The sequence below is a fragment of the Pseudorca crassidens genome, chromosome 6 (assembly GCF_039906515.1).
Source record: "Pseudorca crassidens isolate mPseCra1 chromosome 6, mPseCra1.hap1, whole genome shotgun sequence".
Taxonomy (NCBI): domain Eukaryota; kingdom Metazoa; phylum Chordata; class Mammalia; order Artiodactyla; family Delphinidae; genus Pseudorca; species Pseudorca crassidens.
The window spans coordinates 34,869,351-34,885,271 of NC_090301.1; the positions used below are offsets into that span (position 1 = coordinate 34,869,351).

The 15,921-nt window shown below is 40.4% G+C and overlaps 1 protein-coding gene across 3 annotated transcripts in view; it reads right to left on the reverse strand.

The window, feature by feature from the left end:
• The window catches only part of AOX1 (aldehyde oxidase 1), a 70,839-nt gene that overhangs the window by 42,035 nt on the left and 12,883 nt on the right, over window positions 1-15,921 (reverse strand). For 2 of the 3 annotated variants that reach the window (XM_067741055.1, XM_067741057.1), the window contains exons 6-16: window positions 14,117-14,178; window positions 13,037-13,126; window positions 12,307-12,387; window positions 11,335-11,479; window positions 10,440-10,532; window positions 9,437-9,588; window positions 9,153-9,246; window positions 7,713-7,822; window positions 6,507-6,691; window positions 5,375-5,537; window positions 3,211-3,303 (exon numbers count right to left, since the gene is read on the reverse strand). In XM_067741055.1, coding sequence (XP_067597156.1) covers window positions 3,211-3,303; window positions 5,375-5,537; window positions 6,507-6,691; window positions 7,713-7,822; window positions 9,153-9,246; window positions 9,437-9,588; window positions 10,440-10,532; window positions 11,335-11,479; window positions 12,307-12,387; window positions 13,037-13,126; window positions 14,117-14,178 — 1,268 coding nt within the window. The remainder of the gene's footprint in view (window positions 1-3,210; window positions 3,304-5,374; window positions 5,538-6,506; window positions 6,692-7,712; window positions 7,823-9,152; window positions 9,247-9,436; window positions 9,589-10,439; window positions 10,533-11,334; window positions 11,480-12,306; window positions 12,388-13,036; window positions 13,127-14,116; window positions 14,179-15,921) is intronic. The other variant, XM_067741056.1, reaches the window with a different exon arrangement.

Below are 15,921 nucleotides of genomic sequence, written 5' to 3' on the forward strand. Positions count from 1 at the left end.
GCTGGGCCCGTGAGCCATGGCCGCTGAGCCTGCGCGTCCGGAGCCTGTGCTCCGCAACGGGAGAGGTCACGGCGATGAGAGGCCCGCGTACCGCAAAAAAAAAAAAAAAAAAAAAAAGAAAAGGCACCAACAGAACACATGCTGGTCAGCACCTCTACTGAGAGGAAAAGAAGCCATAGAAGCTGACCTGTTTCCAGCTCAGCATCATGTAAGGCATCTGAGAAATTTTTAAAAAGTAAATACATTTGTATTTGGTTCCCAGAATGTGCAGTTTGAGAAAGCCTACTTGTTACATATGGACAATACATCAGCTGTTTGATTCCATCTAGAGTGGTAGCTCATGTCAATCATAGCTGCAGATTTTCCAGAGTCAGAGCTTCCCTTGGTTCAACGAAAGTGCTCTGAGGCTCTTGCTGCACAGAATGGAAGGGAAAGACCCTAGCTGTCTGGGATCCCACTGATCAACTGTCATGTTTTCTTCTCATGCAGGCGTTTTGCTTTTCTGAACATTTGGATTCCATTTACCAAATACCATGAATGGAGGAAAGCCAGCATGGGTACGATGGGAACTTTACATAAAGGTATCTGTAAAAAGACACCTCCCCAAGCCCCTCGGCTGCTCACGAGATCCGGGAAGAATGGTTGTCAGTCACTGCCAACCTACTTGAGGGACTCAAAAAATAAACCTTCAGCTTGAGATAGATCAGAGGTTCTCTAGGCAGGAACCTGGAGAAACCTCTGATCTGTCAGAGGGAAAAGGAGAGTGGCACATGTAATCCGAAAACGCGTTCAGCATTTTTATTGGTTATTAGAGAAATGAGGAAAAAAACCCTATTGTTTTTATACTATAAATGACAACAAGTAAGATATCAGCCAAATTTTCCCTGACAGTTATATGTAGAAAGTAGAGTCATTTCTCAAATGAATTTGGCATAAGACATATGTGTAGGATGCTCTGAACTTATTCCTATTTCATATAAAATATACTGTTTTACAGTAAAATATATACTTACTGATAAATATTTATTGTTTTAAAGCCCATATTTGCTTCACTTAAATGTAAACTTCAATTCTGTAGTTAGTACCAGACAATGCACCAGAAAAGGAATGTTGGCTAAGTCTTTGTGTTTTGTTTTGTGGTGGTTGTGTTCATCCTGACTTTATCAACTAGAAAGCAGAAGATTATGAAGAAAAATAATTTAGAACTTGGACTAGGCACCGTTAAATAAAGGTGGACATTAGGCCACAAATGTAGGGGAAGGCGGGAAATGAGAGAAAATTTTCCATGTTGGGGTTCAGGCAATATGAACAGGAATTTGAATCAGCCCCAGTGCACACCAGCCCCATCCTCACGGCCAAGTGCTCTCAGCAGGCTTCTTCTCCCTCTTCTCTGAGAAGCTGAGGTGGTGATCCAAAGAAAAACATGTATCAGGTCTGGTTTGTTTCAGATGGTAGGGACTGATTCCGCTGTGAAATGCCCCCAAAGTGCTGCCCTATAATGCTGTGTTGAGTTCTCCATTTGAACAACATTTGAATGAAGAATCACCCACATCTTTTTTTTTTTTTTAATCCAAAGAGATTTTTTCTATCCTGAAGAGCAAAATTCCAGGTAATCCATAAGCTTAGACACTAAGGAAACATATTCATAGGTCTCTACATAGGCTCTGGGAGTTTTCTATGACATAATACTTTTTACTATAAATACTGAAACGCATCACTGCTTTGGGAAAAAAGTGTTTTGAAACCTTGCTGTGAGCCCTGCCTGCCAAAAGGTTGAAGATAAATGCCAAAATACATCTTTCATATATATATCTATAAATATAAAATTGATTAATTTAGCTGAAGCTATAAAATTTTTTTAAAAAGTCAGTTGTGATGAATCTACTGATGAAAGAGGTTGTATTTGATTACTTGCTTGTGTTTGTTATATGGCTAAAGACACCACGGAGGAAAGAATGTTGTCTCCTCTAACTGGTGATCTCTGTCAAAAGGCTTTTAAGCAAATTAACTGATTTGGGGGAAAAAAAATATTGGTCATGACTGCTGAAGTTCCTCTAGCAATGTGGGTATTTGTGTGTGTGTGTGTGCGCCTGTGCGCGTGTGTGTATGTGTGAAAACCCAGAGGAAAAACAAAAATAAAACATATATGTGAGAGATACACTACTTCCAAAACTTGATCTTGCAATCTATAATAACAAACTATGTGAAGATTATCACTTTTCTTTGGATGACTTGAAAGCCCATTAATTTGTTGTTGTCCCCGTGGTTGTTGAAGTTTATTCCATGGTCAAGGCAGTGTTAGGGTATTTATAAATGAGCCAAACGTTGCAGTGGTCGTATTTTACACCGGGGAAGAGGGAAGCTATTTTTGACTTTCAAAATGATCACTTTCAACACTTTCAATGGAGTTTGGCATATTTGAATTTTGAATATACTGAACCTAAAAACTGAAGAGATATATACCAACAGGGAACTGTTTGTTACGACATACTGTAAGCTTTTATAACTAAATTCAACAATAGATCCAATGAACTGAATCTATTTAAAAAGCATCTTTAAAAAGCCTTTTCATGCTCTTGACTTAATAAAACTCTCAAGGTAAAGTTTCTTGATAACAATTTCAAGGAGAAGCACTGAATCTTATCTAGTTTACCAATAGGAGGACTTCAGGCGATACTCTTATGATGTTGTAGCTGAAAATTCTGTTTGAAAGTCATGAGGACTTGTGTTCCAATAGGCAGCTTTCATTAGGAGACCTTGAAATTAGCTCTTAGAACTTATGTTTGATTCAACTCTAAAACTCTAACTCACAGAGAAAACACTTGGAGAATGGGGACTGGGGGAGCAGAGTATCTCCACATCCAAACAAAATAAATCAGCAGCTCTGCCTTTGGTTGTGTCCTGACTTCCACAATGCCAAGGGCAAGAGCACATGGCAAACTAGGCAGCTTGTTCATGTCAGTGGTACAAGGCCACAGAACAAAACACACAGTCCTCAAGTTGAAAACAGACATTTAAAAAAATTACCACTGCTAGCTTTATTTTTAATCACAATACTGCATTGATTTTGAAATTTAATTAACAGTAAAGAAGGCTGTGGGTTCACCAGAAGGCGAGCTCGGGCTAATACATCTTGACAATCACTGAGAGATAAGTGAAGAAGCTTTAGCCCAGGACCTCTGAATTAAAAAGAAGAAAAAAGCCACTAACCTGGTACTTTAATGTTCTCCAGGGATGTCTGGAATGAAGCTCTTCTAAAGCACTCTCGTACTTGTCTGTAAGGCTAGGATAGTGAACCGGGTCCTGAAAAGTAGAACCACTGTAGATATTTAAAATATGCCAGAATGGTCTTGGGAGGGAGGCTAACATGGCTCTTAGCAAGCAACTCTACTATGAAGTCTAAATTTGTTAAGTACTTCCCTAATTCAGAATCCTGGAAGTAGAAGCAGGGTTCTCCCTGACCTCCAGGACACACACTCTGGAAGGTCCACACATATGACCACATATTATGAACAGCCACATGAAAACAGTAGATTACTGACTCCCAATATCTTTATGTTTCTTATGATACTTTCACATGCCTTCCTAAATGATTTGAGGACTTACAAACCAATAAAACAGGAAAGTAGAAGCTAAGTAAATGACTGGAAAGGAAGAGAGTAGTTAAACCAGGAAAAAGTCAGAGCCAAGGTACACCATTGCAAATGAGCATCAAGCTCTGCTTTGTACCACCTGGCCAATCAGGAAGAAGAGAAACTGCGGCGGCTGCACCTCTGCCACAACCTCACAGCAGTAAGCATTCTGGGGCCCCAGGAGGAACACCTCCTAGAGCTGAGGAAAAGTGGGTCAATTTGGTCCTTAGGCAAGACTTCAAACAGTGCACCTAATGGTTATTTTTTACAATTTAAAAGTTTTAACAGAAAATTAAAGCCAACAAAGGCTATTATTTTTAATAGCAGAGGAATATTAATAGAGGAAATTGAATAGAAGGTAAAAGACTATAAGATGGAAGCTGTAATTTATATCATTTGATTCATCCAATAAATTGTATTAGTTTGCTATTAATTGGAGGAGTGTATAGTTGGCTTTATTGCTTTTTCTCTTTTGATTACCTAGTGACAACATGTCACTTATATATGATTTCAAGCTTCTATTCTAAAAACTTTGATACAAGTGTTCTGGTTCTTAGTTCTCATATATAATAAGAAGATACCGTCAGAAACAATGATAAGAGAGAACTCTGCCTCTAATTTAAAGTGATCATACTAGGGCTTCCCCGGTGGTGCAGTGGTTAAGAATCTGCCTGCCAATGCAGGGGGACACGGGTTCGAGCCCTGGTCTGGGCAGATCCCATACGCCACGGAGCAACTAAGCCCGTGTGCCACAACTACTGAGCCTGTGCTCTAAAGCCCGCAAGCCACAGCTACTGAGCCTGCATGCCACAACTACTGAAGCCCGCGTGCCGAGAGCCTGTGCTCCGCAACAAGAGAAGCCTCCACAGTGAGAAGCCCACGCACTGCAGCGAAGAGTAGCTCCCACTCACCACAACTAGAGAAAGCCCGCATGCAGCAACGAAGACCCAACACAGCCAAAAATAAATAATTTTATTAAAAAAAAAAAGTGATCATACTAATTTCTATACCACATGAGGAATGTTCTTGGCTTCTAGTCTAATTTGGTCTGCTGATTGTAGCTTGGGATTAATGAACCAATATGGCTGAAGTTCCCTTTGGGTCTAGCAAATTTATTCCAAACTTTTTTCAGTTGTATCCTCCCTTGCCAACAGTCTTGTAACTCTAATTGTTTGTCATAAGGGAGGCCAGGTGAAAGAATGCCCAGATGCTTACTACTGTGATTATGACTACCAGTAGACAGTCTTCACCATGGTTCTCTGAAGCATTAGGGACCATATGAAGCTTTTTCCTATGATGACCCATTTCTCAATAACCTTGTGGAGTGGCTGCCATTGCCATCTTACAAGTGAGAGAAAACAAAGATGAACCCAGAGAAGAAAGCCAAACGTACAAAGGTAAACCTCGACAGGTGGAAGAAACGCTTTCCTAAGGGAAAATATATTCAAATCATTAACAAGTTTCTGAACACAATGGAGACATACAACAGGTCAGAAACAAAATAACTGAGTGGTATTAAACCAAATCCCGCACAACTCTGTGTTCTACTTGCCATTCTTCCCCAAACACTCACTCCATCAACAGACGGCCTGCCATACGCCCAGCAAGCCCGTGAGTCTCGGATTTGGGTTGTTTTTTCTATTCTGTTCCACAGCTATTTGGCAAGGAGTTGTTGCCGCCACTTTGTGTATCCCCAGAGCCCCCAAGACTGGGAAAGGTAATGCATGGTCAGTTCCACTTACCATCCTCTTCAAAATCTGTGACACTTCCAGGTAGAACTTGAAGAGGAAGCTGATGATGAGAGTCCTCCTGAACTCCACCCTCCCACCTGGGGCTGAGCCTGGGAGGGAGACTTCATCCAGAATCAGCCTGCAAGCTGTGTCCAGCATCTCTTCATCCCAGCGCCTGTGGGCGTCAAAAGAGAAGACTCCTAGCCCAACAGGACTCACTACCTCACAGGCTCAGTGAGCTCGTAAGACAAATAGCAACAGTTTAATGCAGCAGAAAAAGAGTACAAACTCCAGAGTCAGGCAACCCAAGTTCAAATCACAGACCACCACTCTCAAGGTGTCTGGCCTGGGCCCACCAGTTCATCATCTCTAAAAGGGCAGTAATGGTAGAACACACCTCCTGGAATGGTCGTGAGAAAGAAATGACAACTCATGTTAAGTCCTCAGCCCAGGAATAACTGCTCCCTAGATCACTAGAACATTTACTGCATGCCAGGTTCTGTTTTACGTACCTTATCTGTATCCATTCATTTAATCCTCTCAACTGTCCTACGAGGTGTGATTATCTCCCTGACTGATAAGGAAACTGAGGTACTGTAAGATTAAGCAAGCTGAAAGAGATCACACAATTTATAAGAGTTGAACTGAGACTTGGACGCAGGCAGTGTGGTGCAATCAAGATCGTGGTTTTAACTGTTAGTCTATTACTTCTGAAATGTTAACTGGTACCTAGTAAATGCTCAAGAAATACTGGCCACTAGTATTACGTATAGAAATAAAAAAGTTAGGTATGCATGTGCATTTAGCAAGTTATTATAAAACAAACTCCCATAATCTATCTTTCATAAAGCTAAATTATTCTCTTATGATAAAGAATGCAGATTTACTCATTTTGCTTACTGTGTCTATATACTATTGGGAGATGGGTTCACACACACACACACACACACACACACACACACACACACACACACTATATGGTGTCCACTTCAGAATTCACTAAGACACATGGGAATAATCATGAGATCTTATTGGAATTCCATGTCATTAAACAGAAAATAGTAAGCATTTTTCTTCTTGTAATTACATGACACCACAGAAAGAGCTGCTCTATTACTTGGAGACTAAGGACATGAATCCATACCTTCCAATGAGTTTCTGGCAGGAATTCTTTGCACAGATGGTGGTTGGACCAACGCCTCCATATGCAATGGATAACTCTCTAATGATGCCATCTCCTCCTCCAAAAAAAACTCTCATTCCCGAATTGACTATCGCTAGCGCGTTCTGTTGCCGCTGGGCTTGTCGGAAGGCTGACACAAACTCCCACTGAAAGCAAAAGTGAAGTGGCACCTATAAAAGCACACTGAGGGACAACTGTGCACAAGGCGGTTTGTTTATGTTGCCTCATTTGACCCTTGCCACACTCTCTGTTATGGGCCAAATTGTGTCCCCCTCAAAATTGATAAGTTGAAGTCCTAACTCCCAGTACCTCAGGATGTGACTGTATCAGGAGATAGGGTCTTTAAAGAGGTGATTAAGTTAAAATGAGATAATCAGGGTGGGCGATGATGCAGCATGGTGGTGTCCTCACAAGAAGAGGAAATTTGGACACGGACACAAACAGAGGGAAAGCACACGGAGACACAGGGAGAAGATAGTTATCTAAAAGCCAAGGAGAAAAGCCAAGGGAAAACCAACCCTGCAGCACCTGGATATCACACTTCCAGCCTCCACAAGTAAGAGTGTAGTTAACCACCCAGGCTGTGGTTCTTTATTATGGCAGCCCTAGCAAATTCATACACCCTCCAAGGCAAGCTTGATTATTCGCATTTACAGATGAGGCATCTGTAATTAGGAGTGATTCAGTAATGAGCTCAGGGTCAAAGTAGGTCTAAAACTAGGATTCACTCTTGAGTCTGACTCCAAAGCCCTTCTTCTTACCATTAAGTTCTATTGCAAATTTATAGCCTCTTCAAAACCTCAAGATATAAGGAGAAGTATAGTTTTAAGCCTTATTTAGGAAAAAGCCTCATGGGACAAAGTATTTTTAAAAATCTGTAAGAAAGTAACTTTAGAGGCTGGTTTGGGTGGGGGGAAGGTGGGGAGGGAGAAAGAGACACAGAGAGTGAGAGAGAGGTGGCGGGCAGGGTTGGGGAGGAGGGTAGAGTCAAAGGTCTCCAGATTCTAGCAATGATGCAGGTATATAACACAAGTGAAACCTAACTATTCACAAATCCTCATATTCTCCACTGCAAACACTCAACACCTTTTCTTAACCCACCCTATGTGGGAATTAACAAGCTGTGCACTCACAAGTAAAACCAAGAAATTGAAAGGACATCCTCACCTTCCTCAAATAAGGGATGTTCACTGAGATCAAGATTTCTTCAGGCTTAAGGTCAGCACTGGGGCACTTTCTGAGAAACTGCTCATTTAAAGGAATCTGTCGTTTTCCTTCTGTGGAAAGAAATGACACTTTCCCTGGAATCTGTTCCATTAAACAATCAAACTCCCAAAACTTGGGAAATAATTCTACCAAATATCACAGGAAATTTATTGTTTGAGGAAAAAAGTGCTCTTCCTATGTTTAAAAATCTTTCACCATGAAATGGCATCTTGCAATGTTTCTTCCCAACTAGGGCCCACCTTTTTTTTTTTTGGCTTCCATGCTTGATTATAAATAAAAGTATCTAGCAGAGTAGACCAGAGGTCAGGTAGAGTCGGACCTTAGCACTCTTTCTGAACAGCATGATTCATTTTGAGCTTTGTAAGAAGGGAGAGGACATTAATATCCCTTTTGATATTCTAATAAAGTCATTCAACAAACATTTATTTATAACCAAGAACCCTACTTGATACAGTAGTGAATAAATAAATTGCCTTTAATGAATTTTATACTAGTGGGATGCAGTCTTATTTGTTTATATCTTTTCTCAGCACCAAAAGAATTTCTGTTCTTTAATCAGTATATTGGGGGGAGGAACTATTTAAAGCTATAATGAAATAGGACTTTGGGATAAAACTAAGAAGCTTTTGATGTTCATATTTACATCACAAAACCTATTTCTCAATAAATGATTTTTTTAAAGGATGTTACTTAAATTGATAACTGAATGTACACCTTCTTCCTTAAGATAATTTTGTGGTTTAGACGACATGAAGAGTAGGCATTTAACAATGCAGGTAACAGAAAGTTAGTACATATTTCTAAATGAAAAAAAAAACAACGGATGTATAGAGGACCAATGAAAACTTCCTAATAATTGTCGACAAAGTTAAAATAAAAGAAATAACTGAAAAGTCCTGGACTTAGTTTCAAAAAACAAAACTCAAGTAAATAAATATAGAATGAAGCCCAACCACTGTTCAATAGAAAAAGGTCCGCAGGCTTCCATCAATGACAGCATGAGCACATAGCATGACGTGGGTCTCACACACTCCTGTACCACCTGGAGAAAGTCTTTGACAAAGGGGCCCAATCGTTGTCAATAGCCTAGAGTTCTCTCCACTACTCAGATCACACCGGGACACTAGCCAACACTGGTCGATGTCAGGTGACCAGTATGGGACAACATCTCGCACAAGTCCTCAGAAAGAAAGAGATGAAGACATTGGGTGTGTGTGCATTTAGGACCAGACTGACCAACTTTCCAAGCATCCAGAAAGGCAGAGGAATTATTATTATAAAGGATAGTAATTTTCAAAACTGGACTTCCTGCATCCCTAGAGAGGCAAAAGGGTAGGAGGAACAGGGTTTAATAGTCACTAAGAAGGAGCTGTCACTTACCTTTTGATAGCAAGTTGAGGGTACAGTTGCCCACGGCGAGGAGGGGGTTCAGATCCGAATCTGGATGCCTGGTCACTATGTGGCCCCCTAAAGACTTTTTAAAATAATGGGTTATTTTCACTCCACTTATGTAATTATAAAGACACAAGTGGTAAAATAAGAATCAAGCAAGACTTTGGAAAACTATTCTTTTTGTCTGTTCCAAAAGAATGAAAATGTCATGATTTATCAGGGACAGTCATTCATGGGACACATACTAGGTGTTACAGTCGTCAGATACATACAGCCATGTTCCTGATCTGGGATCCAGCCAGAGTTCCCAGATGCTTCAAGAGGGCATGGTACATCTGTGTCTTCTCCTCCGGGAGCTTCAGGATCCCATTAGCCAGGACGTCCTTCACCTGAGCCAGGCTGAGGGCAGCACCTAAGGTCAGTCCTGAAATGAAATCATTTGTAGATAACGCAATGTGATCATTGCTGACCTGGAAATGTCCATTAGATTTTAGACTACAGATATGGGATCTTTATGCTAGATACACGCTACCCTGCGTACTGGTGGTCATGGTGGTGACGGTGGGAATAGTGGTTGGTAATGGAGGTGTTAATGATGATGGTGAAGGAGGTGATGGTGCTGGTGACAGAGGCAGGGTTGAGAGTGATGGAGGTCATGGAGGCTAAACTTTCTGAATACTCACTGGGTCAAAGCACTATGCTGAATGCTTCACAGAATCTTCTTGAATTCTAACAAAGCTTTGAAGTATTAATAGCCCCCCACACACTGAGGTTCAGTTAAGTAACTTGACTCAGTTTTTCAGCTAATATATGACATGGTCAGGAATTGGACTCCAGAGCCAGCCTCCAAACCCACATTTCATTGCTTCTCATCATTGTTATTAAATCAGTTTCCTTTACTGAAATGGAAAAGCCAGTTTGTAAGCTGCTTCATACGTAAACTTGTTTGGTTACTACTGTGCTTCTGGAGAGCAAAGACTCTCATCTTTATCTTCTACCCAGCACTTAGCACAGTACCCTTCACTGAAGAGCTGTTACATTTCCCTCATACAGCAGACATAAAAGTTCTTCAGTGAAAACCCGACTCTTCAGACAATTAGTATCTCGTATAATCATAGAGAATTCTTCCCTGAGCCTCCTCCAGTTATCACCTTACAAGGGAGTCTCTCTGTATATTCTAATTATGAATGAGACTTTTTTTGCTTGTCTGCTGATCAAAGCAAATAAGCTGATTAATGCATTTCAACTAAGAAAATAGGGACCTTAAGAACTCACCATTATCTGTATAGTTTACAACACTCAGTTCTTCAATTCTATCAGGAGAAATTATAACTGGGTGAAAGATGGCTTTAAATTTCATGTCAGGCCCTGAAGGATTAGGAAAAAAAAATAAGCAGACTGAGATGAAGGGGGGCTAACTGCCTTTTAGATTTTGAAATTGTGATTAAAACTGATGTCCTTAAATATATAAAACTGATGTCTTTAAATATATAAAATATATTTTATATAAATATATAAAACTGATGTCTTTAAATATATAAATATATAAAATATATAAAAAATTACATATCTATTGGTCTGTTCATTGCCAAATCGCACGCACAGAGAATGGACGGGTGGATTTTCACTGAACTTGGGGAACTCTTTGGACTCGTCAGCCTTAAAACTTGGCAGATACGTCCAAGACCACGTGTGGCATACTCAAAATTCTCCTTGGGAAGACTCTAGGAGACTCCTCAAAGAAGTACGCAGTCAAACTGAGTTTACAATGGACACCATAGAAAGAGCCTGTCCCTGCAGTTTAAGAAAACCTATTATGGCCATTGAGACACCACTGAGAGAGGAAACAGCAATTTCAAATACAAGCCCCAGATCAGTCTCTACATGGAAAGACAGGACAGCTGTCACTGGAGCTGCTGCTGCTAATTTGTCATGGAGCAGGCCTCTTGGGTACAGCTCTGTGCACTGCTCCGGTTAGGGCAACAGGAATTCACTGATGTGATGGAAATTGTAAAAGCCTCTTGAGCAGTGCTCAAGAGAAGTCAAGTATAAATGATTTAAAATGTTATTTCAGACTGCTTTTTCTGAGAACATGCATATATGAGGTTTTCTCCTCCCCAAAGCCCTTTTCCTCAGTTTCCTCATAAGAAGTCCCTGGGGATCTACATACCCACAGAGGTGTTCCCCATGACAACCGGGGCCTGGGGATACTTGACTTTGGCTTCTAGAAGTTCCTTCAGGGTCACTGGAGAAATCCATGTCATTCTATCACCACCAAAAATCCTGGTCCTTTGAGGTTGTTTCTCAGCCATTGTCTATTGAAAAAGCAGTAAAGATTCAAGATCATCTCGTGATAATATTTCCACCTGTTTCTTCTCTGTCTTTATGGGAACAGAGGCAGGAGATAGAGATCTTTTTAAAAAATAAAATAATAGTGGGACTTCCCTGGTGGCGCAGTGGATAAGACTTGGCGCTCCCAATGCAGGGGGTCCAGGTTCGATCCCTGGTCAGGGAACTAGATCCCACATGCCACAAGTAAGAGTTCGTATGCCACAACTAAGGAGACCATGCACTGCAAGTAAGACCCAGCTCAGCCAAATAAATAAATATTAAAAAAAAAATCATCATTGGAAAAAACAAAACAAAATAAAATAAAAGTCACCTAAAAGTAGAGCTTTACTAGGAATCAGAGTACAAGATAAAATATGACAATATTTTACTCCTTCTGGAGACTATTCCAATACATCTCCCTTTGGTGCTTTTATATCTCAAAAGAATCCATTTCTATGCTTAAAAATATTTTACATGCTTAATTTCGTCAAAACATTTAATGGAAGAATAAAACTCAGCAAAACCGGAAATAGAAAACATGTCTAAATCTACAGATGCTGTGATGTCTTTTCAGGACATTTTTTAATACATACCATCTGCTGCTTCTTACGTTCAACTGTCCCCTGGTGGTGACTCCACCCTCATTCCCCCATCTCTGCCCTGGTCCCATACTCTTTAGACCTTGGACTGAGAATGGCAGGTGGATATTACCTATTCGCCAATCAGCTTTCGAGAGGATCCATAAGCAAATATCCTTCCTGGCATTTCACCGTGAATTCCTCTAGGATGAGCTCAACTTTGTCTTACTTACCATTAGCTCAGGAGGAAATATCAATTCCTGAGTTGGATCCAATGGCAGAAACTCCTCTTCTGAGAAGAGTTTTAGATTTGTCTTAAAAAGAGAAAGTACCAGAAGTTATTGTCATCAGGCAATTCTCCCTACTTTAAATCCTTTTGTGGAATAAGGTCAGATGAAGATAGGCACAGAAGAGACAGACAGACAAAAAACCCCACTGGTCAGCCATGGTACCTGGGCTCTAAGCCAAGGGCTCTAACACAGACCAGGTCACCAGCATCTCAGTGCAGATGCTGGTGGGCGTCCAAAGCCCTCAGCCCCTGCACATGCTCCTTGGAGTCTGGGGGGAGCACAGGAGGCAGCAGTGTGAGACACAACTGAGAGCCAGAACACTCCCCTGAATTGCCACCTCTCTTATCACTCCCTGCCCTTCCATTTCCCTAACATCTCCACTAGAAAAAAGACTTGAAGAAGGCTTTTTTTAAACTAAGAGACAATAAGAGATCAATGTGTTCTCCCTCTTATAGGTAGTTGTATGTGACCGAGAGTAACATCAGGAGTGAGGGATGAAGTTGTTAGGTTAGAATTTTTTTTTTTTTTGATAGACATGGGGTGAGAATGGGGGACGGGACATGCTGCACACCTCAAATTAGCTACCTTACACAGCCATTTAATCTTCCTAAAGGTAAGTTGGTCTCTACTCATGTCCTGAGAAAATCTTATAAAAAATTTACATTTCACTGACCTCATTTCCTTCCTCAAACTCTGGTAATCCATTTATTCCTTGATCCAAACAGCAAACCCCATTTTCTTTACTTTGATAGCAGCCAGAAACCTAGTGGGTGAAGAAAACAAATAACCAAGAATTTATTGTTGATTCTACTAAATATTTTTCCGGCTTTATTGAGATATAATTAACAAATAAAATTGGGTATATTTAAAGTGTACAATGTGACTATTTGACATGCGTATACTTTGTGAAATGATGACCACAACCAAGTTAATTAACACATCCATCACCTCACAGTTACCATTTGTGTGTGTGTGTGTGTGTGTGTGTGTGTGTGTGTGGTGAGAACACTTAAGGTCTACTCTCTTCACAAATTTCAAGTACACAACACAGTATTATTACTATAGTCACCAGGCTGTAAAGATCTTATAACAAAGTCTGGCACATGGCAATAAATATTAACAATGGTTGATTTAATATTTCATTAACAAGAAATAATTTATTAATTTATTATTAATAATTTACTAATAAAGAAATATTAACAAGTATTATTATTATCACTCTGTTCTTATGATACACTGCTTTCATCATTTAAATTCCAAAGGGCCATCTTATGTCCCTCATTTCAACATTGTTTGTTCATCTATTCATTCAACAAGCATCGACTGAGTGCCTAATTCCGTTGGTGCACAGTGACTCAGCCTCTGCGTCAAGCAGACCACATTCTGGTAAAGAGACGGAAGAGCGAATGGGCAATTACACCACCGTGTGCCCAGCGCTGTGATAGGGGTGCGGGAGCAGCGGGGCAGGGTACCCAACCCAGACAAGCAGGTCAGTTAAGACCCCTTGGAACAATGACCCACAGCCAATGTTGAAGTGCTCAGGTGCTGCCTGTGTGGCTACAGGGCAAGCTCAATGAACCAGGGTAGGTGCCCTGCTCAAGATCAAGTAACAAACAGCAATTACGGACCTTGAGATAAGAAGTAGCCCTGCATTAGTGACAATGGGCTATTCTCCTAATCACACCTGCCAACTCGCACCATTTTGTTTCATTGAGGAAAAAATATACTCAAAAACGTGTTCCTTTCTACTCACTTTACAGAAAGTCTTGCATGCATCGATTATGGGCCTGTATCCAGTGCAACGGCACAAGTTACCTGAAGGGGAAAAACCCAACTCTGTTAATCAAGGAACCTAGAGAGAGGCACCGTCTGCCAGATGCATGCTGGAAATAAGGACCCCATCCAAGAAGGAAGCCCTGTTTCACATTTTGGTCCCCAAATCCACAAAGTCGGATTTTTTTTTGTCAGCTACTTGGGATACTTGGTTGATAGTCTTGAGGTAATCTAACAACTCAGCTATTTGTACTTTCTCTCTGTAAACAGTTTTTATATCCTCTGCTTGTGACAGGTGCTCAGAGAACACAATGATTGCAAGCCAAGAACTCTTGGTCTATAGGCACATTCAAGAGCTAAGCTTCACAACCCAAATGCCCATCAACAGATGATTGGGTTAAGAAGATGTGGTATATATACATATAATGGAATGTTACTGAGCCATAAAAAGAGAATAAAATACTGCCATTTGCAGCAATGTGGATGGACCCAGAGAATATTAGGCTAAGTGAAATAAGTCAAAGACAAATACTGTAATATGTGGAATTAAAAAAATAATACAAATATACAAAACAGAGACAGACTCACAGACATAGAAAACAAACTTGTGGTTATCATAGGGGAGAAGGAAGAGGAAAGGTAAATTAGAAGTATGGGATTAACAGATACAAACTATTACATATAAAATAAACAACAAGGATTTACTGTATAACACAGGGAATTTTACCCATTATCTTGTAATAACCTATAATGGAATATAATCTGCAAAAATACTGAATTACTATGCTGTACACCTGAAACTAACACAATATTGTAAATCAACTATACTTCAATAAAAAAATTTATTTTCCATATGCAGTAAAAGACAATGTAAATAAAGCTACATTGTACGTCATTTCTTTTTGATATTTAAAAAAAAGAGCTAAGCTGCAGTTGATAGAAAGATCAAAGGCATTATATAGCAGCAAAGATAATTTTTAAACTCTGGAAGCAATTGGGCACACAGTTTATTTACAGTAAATCATTAGGCCAGTGCTCCTCCACAGTGGTCCATATCCCATGTTCTCTTCCAACCCCCAAACCTGGCATCTATTTAAAACACAAAGCCACTGAAGCCAGCTGTCTGGGGTTGGGTCCCAGGAATCTTCATTCTTTACAAACTCCTATGTAAGTCTTAAGCACCCGAAAATTTGAGAACCCCTTGTCACTTGTTCACATCACAAACGGCCACGAAATCAAATGCATAATAAGACTTAAGGGAAATAAGGCAGAAGACAGTTTGTGTCTTATGCACCTCCCCTTTCTACTTCTGTTTAGTCCTGTCTTCCCTGGAACACTTTCACAGAGGAGCTGAACACATGAGCTTTAGGCCCATGTAACACGGCAGAGAAATAAGGTCCCTAGGAGACAGCAGACAAGTAGAGCCATGGAGAATTTCACCAGAAATAGGATTTGGGAGGCTCTTATTCTTTAGAATTGTTCAGAGTCTTGTTAATGAAGGCCTCCTCCAATGCTCCCCCCTATCCCCCACTACACACACACACACACACACACACACACACACTGAGCTCCTGAACTTGATAAACTAGCTCCAGATAAAGGCAGTTCTTTGAAATAAGTATCACCAGAAGATGTCAGTCTCTTTGATTTCATGTTGTATTCATCATGAGCCTTCTGATAACTTCATATTGCGCTGAGAGCACCCACCCAATAGGAGAGAGCAGCATGTGGAGATAACTGGACCGTTTCCAAGGGTAAATAAATAAACTGGCTTTGTAATTATTA